Raw genomic sequence first — 15,920 nt, 5'->3', positions numbered from 1 at the left:
GTATATATATATATATACACCACTTCTGTATCTATTCATCAGTTGGTGGACATTTGGGCTCTTTCCATATTTTGGCTATTGTGGACATTGCTGCTATAAACATTGGGGTGCATGTGCCCTTTCGAATCACTATTTTTGTATCCTTTGGATAAATACCTCGTAGTGCAATTGCTGGATCTCAGGGTAGCTCTATTTTTAACTTCTTGAGAAACCCCCATACTGTTTTCCAGAGTGGCTGCACCAGTTTGCATTCCCACCAACAGTGTAAGAGGGTTCCCCTTTATCCTCATCCTCGCCAACAACTGTTGTTTACTCAGTTGTCAATTTTAGCTATTCTCCCCTGAATAGCATTCTCTAGAATTCAAATACCAAAATGTGGGGATCCCTGGGTGGCGCAGCGGTTTAGCGCCTGCCTTTGGCCCAGGGCGCGATCCTGGAGACCCGGGATCGAATCCCACGTCGGGCTCCCGGTGCATGGAGCCTGCTTCTCGCTCTGCCTGTGTCTCTGCCTCTCTCTCTCTCTCCCTCTGTGTGACTATCATAAAAAAAAAAAAAAAAAAAAAAAAAAACCCAAAATGTGCTATGTATACACCAAAGTTCTAATTTCATTCTCAGTATTTAGAAGAGGAAGACTTTTAGTTACTTTTTAAGCCTCTCCACCAGCACCACCCCATACCACATTTTGGGGCAGCTGCCATTTAGCTAGTAATTTGGCCATATAGTTCAGTAAGTCAGCTCGACATAAGCTGATTCTTTTTTCCACTTTAAAGAATTCCATTACACCTGATATTATTTTAAAAACAAAAAAACCCTCAAAAAATGTTTAACCAATATCTATCTCTGACAAAATTTTTAATAGGTATATTGATATTTTGGCAGCCATTGGATTAAAATGGCAAGCATATGGATATAGGGATATGCATACTTTGTCAGTTCTTGATTTGAAAGATATTTTTAGAAGATATTAGCCTCCTGCTTTCTTTTTTTTTTTTTTTTTAGCCTCCTGCTTTCAAACAGAATTCTTTTTAAATGATCCCAGACTGACCTATTTTTGTAGATCTTCTAAGTAGAAACATTCCAAAAAATTTTGAGACTACTTTTTTTAGTAACCTACTTCTTTTATGTGTGGTAAAATACACATAAAATTTACCATATTAACCATTTTTAAATGTACAGTACAGTGGCGTAAAGTACACTCATATCGTTTGATCATACCACTATCTCCAGAACCCTTCGTTTTGCAAACCTCTGTACCCATTGAACAATAACTCCCCATTCTGTCCTTCCTGCAACCCCTAGAAACACCATTCTACTCTGTCTCTGACTTGGACTTATATATATAAATAGAACCATACAATATTTGCCTTCCTTTGATTGGCTTATTTCATACAGAATAATGTCTTCAAGGTTCATCTATGTTTTAGTGTATGTCAGAATTTCCTTCCTGTTGGGGGTAGGTGGTGGGTGGGGGGTGGGGGTGACTGGGTGATGGGCACTGAGGGGGGCACTTGATGGGATGAGCACTGGATGTTATGCTATATGTTGGCAAATTGAATTCCAATAATAATAATAATAATAATAAAAAAGCCAGAATGATTTTTATAACAGAGAGTCAAAATGCTGGGCCTTTGCTTGGAATCACCAGGAAGAGGGTAAGAGAAGGCAGTGCGGGGCTTCATTTCCATGTGCGACCATGTTTCCCCTGCTACCAGTGTCAACCTCTTTAAAGTGTCAGTGCTGATGGCCGAAGCAGTCTCTTGAGTCTACACATTAAAACTGACAGAGAACCTCCCAGTCACTGCCATTGCCCATACGTTAAAGGCATTCTCCTATATTTGATTTGCTTCCCCCAAATCCATCTGTGAGGGCTCTAAATACACCCCCTGCCTGAACCTTTTCTGCCTGAGAAGTGCTGTGCTGGGTTCAAGACGCTAACCTCCAGCCTCACAATCTTTAACGGCATTAACAATTTTTTTTTTTTTTTAATGATACCTTGTGAAAATGAGGATGGGGAGAGACAGATGCTCTCACTCACTTCTCAAAGTAATAAAGGCTGGTAATGCCCTTTGGTTGGGCAACTCGGCAGTACACCCCAGTAACTCTTAGTGTGTGTATAACCTGCTGTTTAGCAACTCTACTTGCAAGCAAATAGTCTGACAGAGGCACAGGAAATGTTGGGACAAGACAGGAGCACTTTTGATGATGAAAAAAAACTGGAAACCACCTAAACTTCCCCACCGTAGGAGCTGAATATCATGGCCTACCATTACAGTGGAGACCAGTAGCCATTTAAAAGGAAGGAGGGTGTTGATAAACTTAAATAAATGCTCTATGCATTTTAAGTGAAAACGAAGGTTTCCAAAGAGCATGTGTGGTATAATCCAATTCTATAAATAGAAATGTGTGTGTGCATGTGTAAGGGGGAAGAAGACCTGGGGAGAAATTGCACCAAAATATGAATAGTGATTTTTTTTTCTAGGTGAAGGATTATGAATAAATGAGTTTCATTAAAAAAAAAAAAGAATTTCCTTCCTTTTTAAGACTGAAATATATTCCACTGTATGTCTATACCAATCATTATTGAGAGTGGGATATTATAGTGTCCAACTATTATTGTAGAACTGTCTATTCTCCCCTTTAAATCTGTCAATATTTGGTTTATATATTGTGGTCGTCATTATTAAGTAGGCGCATGTTCATAATTGCTATATCTTCTTGCTGCATTGAAACTTTTACTAATGTATGATATCCTTCCTTGTTTTCTATAAACTTTTTCTACTTAAAGTCAATTTCATAGAAAAAGTCAATTTCAAATAATATTAGTACAGCCACTCCTGCTTTCTTTTGATTACTATCTACATGGAACATCTTTTTTTAGCCAAATAAGATATATGATTGTTAAACGCTTTAAGCCTGCTAGAGATTTATTAATTCATTGCTTTGACATATCTCAATGACTGAGCAAGAACTACCGATAGGCCTTAAATCTTTGGTAAGTATCAAATAGCTTTTTTCAAGTTTATTATTATTGTGTTTATTTACTTTATTAGTTTTTTACACAATACACTATTAAGAAAAAACTTCTTAAATCCTAGAGGAGCTCTCTGTTGCTATCAGCATTCAAGGGATGTCACAGGAGACCATATCTAAAAGCTTCCAGGATAATCTAAATGAGGAGCATGGGAACTTGGCAGAGCGCCTGAATATTAAAACAATTCCAGAAGGTGTGTTCTTGGCTAAATTATCAGGGTAAGAGAAACAGAAATATGAACTCTGCTGACTTCATCAATATCAGAAGTATAAGGAACTAGAGTATTTTGTTTTATTTCTAGGAAGGATATAATGCTATTTATTCAAAATACATATTAGGGAATTCAACAGATTACACTGCTTAAGGCAAAACACATCTGAAAAACCTCAGAATAATAAAGAAGAACTATTGTTCAAAAGGATGAATTTAATACCTTTATGTTGGGGTGTAGACGCATCAAAGTCCTCTTGCTGTATTCACTGTTGATTCCAAGAGCAAGTTCCACCTCTTTGTAGAGCATTACAAAGATTCTCACTCCCTGTTGCTGTTACAAGAGAAAACACAAAGAGGAATGAGAATTTCTAAAAGTAGGTTATGATTTTTCTCTTTTTCCTTCCTGCATATTATAAACTTTCTTCCACAAACAAGAATAAAATAGTTAATGAAAAATGCAATACAAGAAGGTGAAATATAAGTGTATTTTAAGATACAAATATCAAAAATAAAAATTTATCTCCTTTCTAATCCTCTAACTTGTCATACCAAGAGATAGTGTCAATATTTGATGAATTACAGCCGAAAGGCTGAAATAGTAACCTTATCTGCTAAAAGTGTCTGATGATCTTACACTCTGAACATTTTCAAACACTTATCATTGAGGAAAGTTTTGGCCTGATTCATGTTACAGGATTAGAGTTTCTGGTTTGCTTTTATTATACTTCAACTAGCTTGACACAAAACTCTGATGCAATAAATTATACTAAATATCCCTTAAATGTTCCTGGAGTGTTTTAATAGAATTTTTCTTCATTAAAAATATTTAGATGAAAGACCTATTTCTTATCTCCAAAAGATGAATATACTGATTCATTCTCTTAACCCACAATTACAACATTAATATCTGTTTCTGAAATGACTTCTTTGGAAGTCGGTTTCTTTAACATTAAAAAATGCCTGAGTTTTAACAACAGCACACTATTAACATTGATCCAGCCTTAGACCTTGGACTTGATAGACAAGGCCATGGTGAGGGTCAAATTAAATCAAAAGGGCCTGATAAACTTTAACATGCTATGCAGATAACAATTTTTATTAACATTAACTATGAAAAAGACAATGTCTGACAGCTGGTTGTCTAAAAAAACAAACAAACAAACAAACAAACAAACTAGTACTTTCTCCTCTAGTTCTGGGTAATGATAAAGTTTAACCTGTACTCAACTGCCCCCGACCTGAATGTCCTTCCTCTTTTCCCTGGCCATTCACATGGTTCCCTCACCAACACAGAGTTCAAAATGGAGTCCTCCAGGAAACTCTTATTTTATTTACCCCCCGCTTATCGTATGACCCTTTTTACTTTTTTAGGTTTGCATTCTCAGTATTGCCTTTGCAGTTTGCAAGATTTGAATTTGAGTTTTCTACCTCCAGTAGCTTTGAAGGCACTCTGAAACATACCACATACATATTAATGTCTATAAATGCCTACACCTTGGCTTTTAATATCCTAGGGATAAAAGGCAAGAATTTTCCCATGATACAGTACTTCCTAAAGTATTAGAGATGCAGGCACATCTAATAAAACGATAGTGGCAAAGAACAATTTAGTTACAATTTAAATTAACAATCCATGGTAATTAGGCATAGTTCATAATGGAAATTGGAGTCATTAATTTAAGAAGTCAACTGGGTTGAACACATCTAATTTATTAAAACTGGTTACTTTTGCAATGCTATAAAAATGTGAAATAACATTGGAGTTAATATTTGTAGGTTGCAGGATATAATATCTTAGAGTAAGCCAAATATATAGAGATAGTTCCCCAATACTGGTCTGTCAATATGAAGAAGCATGTTCTGGCCCCCAAATTGTTATAAGAACACATGACTTCAAAATACTAACATTCTGTTTTCCTGGTGTAACATGTGACAAGTGTATACATTTTTGGAGGAACATACTAAATACATGCATTTAAGCTGCATTAAGGAAATTTGAGTACTACAAGATCCATTCTGACTAAAAAAAATAGGATAAAAATATATACATCATCTTATTTCTAGTTAACAGCTGAATTTTGGAACTAGCTTATTAGTAATTATTATTATGCAACTATTATTGCAACCAAGTACGTAAGTGCAGATAGGAGTAAAGAAATAGGAAGCGAAAAGTGTAAGCAAGAAATGAGCAGATTAACTTCTAACAGTTTGGCCACTTAGTGCTCTGTAATAAACCACTGATGGAGGGCTTTAAATGAAAACTAGAATATTGTTTTTTACCTCTACTGTTCATATTTACTCTATTTAAATATTTCAGGATTCAGCTCTGGGTAACAGTGAAAAAAAATAGACTCCCATCAAAAAAATATAAACTTTAAAACCCAAAAGGGCAACCTAAATTATAAAATGTTACACCTGACTTCTTTCATCATGGTTCATTTGTTTTAAATGGATGAAAGTCTGCTTCTCAGGTTTATGAAATTACTATTCTTGAAGGATAGTAGTAGAAACTGGCCTAAATCTTATAGTTTTCCATTTACCTACCTAACTAATGGATTTTTGGAAATAATAGAGATGTTAGCAGTAATGGATTACATTATTACCATCCATCTATTAATGTCTGATATTTTCTTTTATATTTTGTCTTTTCTCATTGAAATAAATTAACTCCAAAGGAAACAGGGTAAAAGGACTTTTAAATCTTTTTTAGCATATATACAAAGAACGAATAAGGAAGTAATTGAAGAAAACAGTTCATTTTAGGTGGTCTGGTTTACAAGTATTTACTTCCACCTATATTACAATGAGTGGTTAATTAGTGACAAGATTTCTATGATCATAAAACAATAAATTCCTCTTCTTTGGTCAGGGTGTTACAACAGTATCATAAACTCTAAACTAGAAAGGGCAAAGGAAAAATGTTTCTTGGCAACAAAGCCATTTGCAGGTCATAATAAAGCAGACTTACACAAAATGTGGGAAATACTTGCGTAAAATGAAAGTCAAGTTAGAAAAGAAAAAGGGACTGATGTTAATTCTGTAATTTGAAATACACATTGGGAGCATCCAATGTTTTACCAATGCCTTTTCATGACCCTAAGGGAAACTATTTTTTTGCTTGGGGAAGAGGAAGAAAAGTATTAATAGGGGAAGTAGAAAATGGATGGCATGGAGTGGGCTACGTGATGCCATGTTTCTTATCTCTGCTGAAGTCATGTAACCCAAAGGTTAGCAGAATTCACTTCACAGTGTAAACATGGAATAAACTTCATGAAACCTGAGCTTTAAGAGATGAAAGCTCTGTCCTCCTTTTTAATTAGTTTTGAATCAAGTAGAGTAGACATAATGCTATGCACAGTAGGAATTCTTAGGAGCTTTACATATGCAAAACACATGTAAAGACAACAAAAAATAAGAATTCTTTATAGTTGAAGTCAAGGAGACTACTTTGAGCCAGATTTTTCTCTAATTATTCGAAGTATAGTGGTCAAAATATTTTCTGAATGCAGCCAAGTCTGTCCACTGCCTAACTTATGCAATCCCAAGAACTACCCTAATTTTATCATTCGCAAGGACTTCCCCAGAGGGCACGATATTTTGGGAAAATGAAAAGTAAAGGACAAAAGGAAATCATATCCTTGTCATTCAAATGTAAGCCATGTGAAAGAGCACAAATGCTCCTATGCCCTTTTTTTTTTTTTTAACCAGTTCCATTTGAAGCACAGTCCTCAAGGTTCAAAACATATTCTCGCCTTCCCAGAAGGCCCTTCTAGCCCAGGACTTTGATAAGATCTTGTTTGATTTTTCTGCCTTAAGATGTGATTATTTGCCTCATTTGACAAACCTGAACATCTTTTCCTCCTGATGATCACCGACTGCAACTCTACAATGTGCCTTCTGATCCAGGACAGAAATTGTCTGACGACAACATCCCCCCTGAGGACCTAAGCTCCTTTCTCTAAGCCTCCAGGTTACTGCATTTGGAAGATTCTTTTGACATAAGACCCATCAGAAATATCACATATTTCTAAGGCTGAAATATACACGGTGGGTACAGGAATACAGTTGTCATAACTATGATGCAAATTATCTCAGCTCTTGGTGCAGTAAATGCAGATCTGTGGCAAACCCTGGTATGCTGACTTGAGTTGTCATCAGTCTGTAAGTCAAGGTTGCCTTATACTATTTTAAATGATAACACTGCTTATCAAAAGGCCAAAGAAATAGGAAAACACCAACTTTGTTATCACCAGAGAAACAAAATATTGTATTTCTTCCCTAAAAACTGCCATTATAAGAAATGTTTGCCTATATCTTGGCTATGAGGCAGAGACACTAAATTCCTCCCCGTAAATCTACACACTGAGATAGAAAGAAAAAGTCTTTATTTTAATCAGCCTTGTGGACCACAGGACTCATTAACATGAGAACAAATGTTATTTTCAACCTAGTACTTTGTGAAGGTAGTGGCTTTCAAAAACTAAATTATTTATGTGAAGCAGTGTTTATAGACATAGAAAATATCAATTTAGAATGGTCCAGGAGGTAAAAATTTATGACCAAAATAATATGGCACAGCTAGATCAAGGAAGAGCAATTGTGCCAAATATACCAGTAGGAAATTAATATTTTAAGTAGTATTACTATTTCCTTAGGAAATTTTTAAAATTATTGTGCACAATCTAAAAATTTAAAGTTTCATGAAGGAGATGAAATTAAAAAGAAGCACCATTATCACACAATAATATTTACTTGGCCATGCTGTTCACCTAGAGGACCTCACCAGGACTCATGGGCCATTACAGCAAATTACTAGCATTATCATGCTAGTGATAGAAACGTGAATTGGCCAATAGCCTAAGGGGAAAGCAAACACATGAAAACTAGCATGGCATGGAGGGCCAGGCCTCCATGACAGGGAGACCAACCTCCAGAGGGATTTATGAGCTTTCTGATTTACTCAGATGTCCTGTAGGCGCCTCACACTCAAGTCAGCTAGAATTGAGCTCCTTGAGCCTGGATTATCCCCACTTCCTCCCACTGCCAGATTCACCTTCTTAACACACCATCTTGATCAGATCATCCTCCCTCTACCAGGCCCCATTCCCCAGTAGTTCCCCCACTTTCTTCCATAAAATCCAAACCACTGACTTGGCCCACAAGCCTCCACATCTGGTTGCAACTACCTTCCCAACTTGACCTGGCATCCTACTTAAGCCAATACTCGGGTATAATCAACCTTGTCACTTTACCATCACTGACCAAGCCTTCAGAATTCTTGCCTCCAGAATGTTTCCTCACCACATTTTCTACACCCAGACACCTCTTCCTTTCATTTCAAACTTTTTTGCCCACTCTAACTGCCCTAAATTCCTCATATTGTGAGGGGCTTCCCCACTAGAGTGACCCAATGGTCTCTCTCCCACCTTTGAAACTTGGCACTATCTCTGTACCCAGCTGACTCTTGAGTTTTAACCTCTTTCAGGTCAGGAATTGTGTCTTTTATTTATGTACATCCCCATTTGATAAGCCAAGTGCCCTGCACATAGTAGGCACTCATAGTTTCATAGTTGACTGAAACCTACAACAGTGAAGTGTTGGATAGGTACCATAAAGAGGATTTACTAGTATAGCTGACAACTACTAGGCAAGATTGGAACAACTTAACTACAACTTAACTACAATTTTATTTATTGGAGAGAGATAATGAGAGAGAAAGAGAAAAGAAAGAGCAAGACAGAGCGAGAAAGTGAGCTCATGAGCAGAAGAAGGGGCAGGGAAGAGGCCCTGAGCAGGAGCTCCCCACTGAGCAGGAGCCCGACATGGGGCTCGATCCCAGGACCCTGAGATCACAACCTGAGCTGAAGGCAGACGCTTAACCAAGCCACCCAAGCACTCAAACTGAAATGGAGTCTTGAGGACAGATGAGAAAGATGCCATTTCACAGACAGAACCACAGAGAAAGTTATAGCCCATTTAATATATAGATAGAAATTTGGTAAGACTAGGACTGAACCCAGGACATGAGTCCTTTAGCAAGCCCTCCATGGGCAGGGATGGAATCCTATTCACACACATGGCATCTTTAGTAATTAGTGTAGTACTTGGGTCATAGGAGACACTCAATAACTCTATGCTAAATTATTTAATGAATATGCAAATCATGCTTTTCAGGATCAGAATTTCCAATCCTGCGAACGGAATTCTGTTGAGACAATGAAATAGACTAGCCACAAAGAGGATGCTATTGGGCAGAACATGTGTTTGAAATAAACTTTATCAGCTTCTTCTTCCATCAATGTATTAGCAGTGGGGTTCGACTCTATCCATGGATATCTTCAGAGATCTTAAAGCAAGACATGGGAAAAAGACACTGAAAGAAGGGAGACTCGGTCAGCCCTGGTGGCCCAGCAGTTTGGCACTGCCTTCAGCCCAGGGTATGATCCTGGAGACCTGGGATCGAGTCCCACGTCGGGCTCCCTGCATGGAGCCTGCTTCTCCCTCTGTCTGTGTCTCTGCCTCTCTCTGTCTCTCTCTCTCTCTGTCTTGAATAAATAAATAAGATCTTAAAAAAAAAAAGAAGGGAGACTCATGAGTGGGAAAAGGAAAGGGGAATGTGGAGAATGGGAAAGAAGAAATGAGTCACAACTAAAAAAAAAAAAAAAATGCTACTCCACCACCCAGGATCTACAAATGCTAGAATGGTTAATGATAGAATAAGAAAAACTAAGACAATTTCAACTAATAGTAAAAAAGGTCAGCACTTCCTAATTTGGACATGATTAATAAGAAATCCAGATCTATTCTAATTCAACTTAATTTAATTTGGTTGAGAGACAGCTATATAATAACATTCATTAGAAATATGAATATAGGGATGCTTGGGTGGCTCAGCAGTTGAGCGTCTGCCTTCAGCTCAGGTCATGATCCCAGGGTCCTGGGATCGAGTCCCACACTGGGCTCCCCATGAGGAGCCTACTTCTCCCTCTGCCTGTGTCTCTGCCTCTCTCTCTGTGTCTCTCATGAATAAATAAATAAAATCTTTAAAAAATACGAATGTAAAGTAGTCATTGGTGAGCCTATACTGCTTCAGTTACTTACTTTTTATACCAAGAAGGATGTACTCAGTGCTCACCCAGAATCTACAGGGTCAACAGAGAGGAAACAATTTCCCATTTTTACCATGAACTGTCCCATAACTGGAACCAAAGAAACAGCCAATTCTTAATGTCCCTCCTCTTTGACACTCTTCAACATTAGCTTGGCCCCTCTAACTGTAATCATTCTCCTCATGACTTTATCTGTTGGTCAAATGGCAGAATAATGAATAAAATAAAATGTTACATTTCATTTCACCCTTTATTATTCAATAATAAAATCCTGTTACAATGTTTTTGCCCATAAAATTAACTGCCCATAACTGATTAAAAATCAAAAATTAGAGTTCCTAATATAATTCATACTGTGAGTTAGGCGAAAATATTTATGTAGCCAAGAGTAAGAGGAAAAAAAGCCAGAACCAAATAAACTTGAAAACATCATGTATTTGACTTTTTGTCAAACTCTAAAGAAAAAAGTCATACTTATGTATGAAAGACATTTCAGAGATTATAAACATTTCAAAAATTACATGAGCATGTGTTTGGAATACGTACTGCTTTTCGTTTAAGAATGCAGTCCAACCTCCAACGATTTCCTTCAACCACTGGGCGTTTCAGGAAGATTTCTGGGCTCAACCTGAAATCACAAAACCAAAATTCTAAGAAACTAAAACAAACCATAATGTTCTGATTGTGTCATAGGAAACAAAGGCAATTTTAGCCCAAATGCCATCATCCACCCGCCCACCCCCCAGGGTGGCAGGTCAAAATTCTGCTATGAGTTCACATACAACTTTAGCTGGGAACAAGAGCCTTGAGCCATTAAAAAGAAGAAGAAGAACAACAACAAAGAGATTTCTTTCTCTCTTACTCACACATGCAAACATATACACCCATGCAAATACTGTTGATTGCCCAGCCAACAGCCACTCTCCACCTCCTTTCTATAATCAGAGCCTACCTCTCACTGTACCATGTGAATATTCTAAGGACTTGCTTTCCAGCCTCCTGTGCACCTAGAACATGATGTGACATCATCCTAGATAATAAGATGTATGAGGAGGTCCACATGGGGTTAATGGGAAAGTTTTTCCTGTTTGATTTCTCTCTCTCTCTCTCTCTCTCTCACACACACACACACACACATACACACACATAAACACAAACACACAAACCAGGAAAAGTGGCTGTAGGACAGATGCTGTAGGAGGATAAAATGCTGAGACAGGGATAGCCATATTGAAAGTCTAAGGGGAAGCCCAGAACCCTGAAATCACTCGACCATTCACCAACTTTAGGACTGCCTAACTTTGGATTTCTTATTAAATGAGACAAACAAATCCTCACCCTTTAAGCCAAATTTAGTTGAGCATTCTGTTAATCCAAGCCAGAGTATTCTAATTGATAAAACAGAAACACTGACTTCCTATACCAGCAAGCAGTGTCCACAGGACCCCAAGCCTTTCTGAGCAGGAAAGAAGGCAAGTTTGCTGATAGAGGAAAATTTTCCAATGTAAGAATGGATCCCTGGGCTCTTCTCTGTGGCAGTGCCATAGGCAGCTCAGATTATAGTATAGTCATTTTTTTCCCTTGGGGTTGAGTTCTAAAGTCAGAATCTGACTTAAATCTTTTTTTTTTTTTTTTTTAAGATTTCATTTATTTGTAGAGAAACAGAGAGGCAGAGACACAGGCAGAGGGAGAAGCAGGCTCCATGCAGGGAGCCCAATGCGGGACTCGATCCTAGGTCTCCATGATCACGCCCTGGGCTGAAGGCAGGCTCCAAACCGCTGAGCCACCCAGGGATCCCTCGGACTTAAATCTGTATGAGATATAACTCCCCTATAAAGAGGAAAAACAAACAAAAAACAAACAATAAAGAAAATTTTGGGGTGCCTGGGTGGCTCAAGTGGGTCAAACGTTTGACTCTTGATTTCAGTTCAGGTCATGTTCTCAGGGTCCTGAGATAGAGCCTCACATCAGGCTACACACTTAGCAGGGAGTCTGCTTGAGATTTTCTCTGGCCCTCCTTCCTATGCACTCCCCCTCCCCCCCTTTCTGTCTCTCAAATAAATAAATCTTTAAAAACAAAAAAGAAAAGAAAACTCTATCTGCTGAAATGCCAGACCCGAAGGGGCAGGAGTAGACTATACAAAGACCAAAGCCTCAGAATTCTAGACTGAAAACTGCCCTTGCCAGGGAGTCCTCCAAGCATGTGACACCAACAGAGTTTTAAGAAGTTAGAGATTTTTAAAATATTTTTATACTCTATTTCATTCAGTTAAAGAGAAATAAAACCTGAAAGATAAAGTACTTAAACACATACTGGATAACATAAATAAGAAAACAAATAGTGCAGTGTATGAACTACAAATACTTGCACATTTAATTTAGATTGTAAAAAGGAACACAAAAGTAATCTATGTCCAAACAAACAAAAAATGCAGCAATTGATAGCAAAAGATCTAAAATGAATTAAAAAGAGTTGTTTTGTTTGTTTTTTTTAAGTAGAAAAGTGCATTGGTGTGCACTGGTTGGTCACTGAAGGTGAAAGACATTTAAAAACATATAGATATTTGTAATTTTAAAAAAAGATTTATTTTTTGGGGGGGTGGCTCTGGTGGGGGTATGGAGAAAGGGAAAGAATCCTTAAGCAGACTCCCTACTGAGCATGGAGCCCCATATGGGGCTCGATCCCAGGATCCTGAGATCATGACCTGACCCAAAATCAGGAGTCAGATCCTCAACTGACTGAGCCGCCCAGGTGCCCCTTGCAATTTTTTGATGTACACATTAATGGTAAAATCAGAGATCTTCCATTTGGGGGCCACTGTTAATGCTATATTTTGCAATGAAGTCTTTATCATTCTTTAATCTACAAGCATTGTGTACACTGTGTACAGAATATTCTACTAGATATTTTGGAAGATCTGAAGATAGCTCTTGAGGAACCCTCAGTTTTGAGGATAACACACAAAAAGATAAAAGATCAAAATTCATGCTGTAAACAAAGTATAAACAATGTCTCTCTCACTGGCAAGGAGAAAGTCGCCATTTGAGTTATGACTCACAAGCATCATGTGAGGATCTTCACTAAGCAACTACTAGATACGCAGAGTTCAAAAGAATTGTATAATAACCACATTTCATTGAATCTGGGACACTAATATTTGTAAGATGCATCATTACCGTTTGTGCCACTGAGAAGAAAAAAAGTATAAGTATAGCTGTGAAATGATCTTGAGAGTAAGATGCATCCTGATTTCAGAGGTATTAACATGTACTTCTACATAAATGTTCCTCTTACAAGATTTTATAGCTTTGAATGTTTTTATAAGAAAGACAACATTTAATATCAGTGATCAGAGCCTTCACATTAAGAATAAGAAAATAGAGGGGTATCTGGCTGGCTCAGCTGGGAGAACAGGTGACTCTTGACCTTGGGGTCATGGTTTCAAGCCCCATAATGGTTGTAAAGATAACTAAAAAATAAAATAAAATAAGAACTTTAAGAAAAGAGAACAAACTAAACCCGAAGAAGGAAGAGGATAATAGACAAGAATTCACGGTATTCTAAAACAGAAAAACAACATGGAAAACTCAATGAAACCAAAGCTAGCTTTTTGAAAAGATTAATAAAACAGGAAAACTTCCAACTAGATGAAAAAAAGAAAAAAGGAGTCTCATAATTCTAGATTCCTCGTATAAGTGGAATTGTGTAGTATTTGTTCTTCTCTATCTTATTTCACTTAGTAGAGTGTCCTCCAGGTTCATGCATTTATTGCAAATAGCAGGTTTCCTTCTTTCTTAAGGCTGAACAATATTCCATTGAATGTAAATACAAAACTTTCTTTATCCATCATCCCTTGATGGATAAAGATTGCTTCCATGTCTTGGCCATTTTGAATAATGCTGTAATAAGCATGACAATGCATATATTTCTTCAAGATCTTGATTTCAATTCCCTTAGTTAGATATCTTGAAGTGGGATTGCTGGATCACATGGCAATTTCATTATAGATAAACAAGGGTTGTAATTTTATTATAGATACTAAATACAACAAGGGTTGTATCTATACTTGGCAACTAAGTCTTTATCATCTTTATTTAATCTGTAAGCATTGTGTGCCCTGCATACAGAACTAGGTATTTTGGAGGATCTTAAAATAGCTTTCCAGAGGTCCTCAATTTTGAGGATAATGCATTAAAAATACTAATAATATTCATAGGTGGTAGTACCAGGGCCTGGGGAAAGGAGGAAACAAGACGATCTTGATCAAAGAGTACAAAGTTTCAGTTATGGAAGAAAGTAAGTCCTAGAGATCCACTGTACAGCATAGTGCCTATGGTTAACAACACTATATCGCATACTTAAATATTTGTTAAGATGGTAGATCTTATGTTAAGTGTTCTTATTACAAAAAAATAAAAATAAATAAGGAAGATGGGAGGAAACTTTTGAAGCTGATAGATATATTTATGGCATTGATTATAGTGATGGTTTCATCGATGTATACTTATCTCCAAACTCATCAAGTTGTGTATATTAAATACATGCAGCTCTTTTTGTATGACAATCACACACCAATCAATAAAGTGGTTTTAAACAAAGATAAACTCAAAATGGATGAAAGATCTAAACGTGAGACAAGGTTCCATCAAAATCCTAGAGGAGAACACAGGCAACACCCTTTTTGAACTCAGCCACAGTAACTTCTTGCAAGACACATCCACGAAGACAAAACAAACAAAAGCAAAAATGAACTATTGGGACTTCATCAAGATAAGAAGCTTTTGCACAGCAAAGGATACAGTCAGCAAAACTCAAAGACAACCTACAGAATGGGAGAAGATATTTGCAAATGATGTATCAGATAAAGGGCTAGTTTCCAAGATCTATAAAGAACTTATGAAACTCAACAGCAAAGAAACAAACAATCCAATCATGAAATGGGCAAAAGACATGAAGAGAAATCTCACAGAGGAAGACATGGACATGGCCAACAAGCACATGAGAAAATGCTCTGCATCACTTGCCATCAGGGAAATACAAATCAAAACCACAATGAGATACCACCTCACACCAGTCAGAATGGGGAAAATTAACAAAGCAGGAAACCACAAATGTTGGAGAGGATGCGGAGAAAAGGGGAACCCTCTTACACTGTTGGTGGGAATGTGAACTGGTGCAGCCACTCTGGAAAACTGTGTGAAGGTTCTTCAAAGAGTTAAAAATAGACCTGCCCTACGACCCAGCAATTGCACTGTTGGGGATTTACCCCAAAGATTCAGATGCAATGAAACGTCGGGACACCTGCACCCCGATGTTTCTAGCAGCAATGGCCACAATAGCCAAACTGTGGAAGGAGCCTCGGTGTCCATCGAAAGATGATGGATAAAGAAGATGTGGTTTATGTATACAATGGAATATTCCTCAGCCATTAGAAACAACAAATACCCACCATTTGCTTCAACGTGGATGGAACTGGAGGGTATTATGCTGAGTGAAGTAAGTCAATCGGAGAAGGACAAACAGTGTATGTTCTCATTCATTTGGGGAATATAAATAATAGTGAAAG

At 37.4% G+C, this 15,920-nt stretch overlaps 1 protein-coding gene across 7 annotated transcripts in view; it reads right to left on the bottom strand.

The window, feature by feature from the left end:
* PLD1 (phospholipase D1) overlaps window positions 1–15,920 on the bottom strand; it is a 206,854-nt gene that overhangs the window by 73,754 nt on the left and 117,180 nt on the right. For all 7 annotated transcript variants that reach the window (XM_041731565.1, XM_041731562.1, XM_041731564.1 and 4 more), the window contains 2 exons: window positions 10,900–10,981; window positions 3,465–3,575 (listed from right to left, as the gene is read on the bottom strand). In XM_041731565.1, the coding sequence (XP_041587499.1) occupies window positions 3,465–3,575; window positions 10,900–10,981 (193 nt within the window). The remainder of the gene's footprint in view (window positions 1–3,464; window positions 3,576–10,899; window positions 10,982–15,920) is intronic.

The sequence above is a fragment of the Vulpes lagopus genome, chromosome 17, assembly GCF_018345385.1.
Source record: "Vulpes lagopus strain Blue_001 chromosome 17, ASM1834538v1, whole genome shotgun sequence".
Lineage (NCBI taxonomy): Eukaryota > Metazoa > Chordata > Mammalia > Carnivora > Canidae > Vulpes > Vulpes lagopus.
The sequence above is the reverse complement of the archived record's forward strand: the minus strand, read 5'-3'. Positions and strand labels throughout refer to the sequence as shown.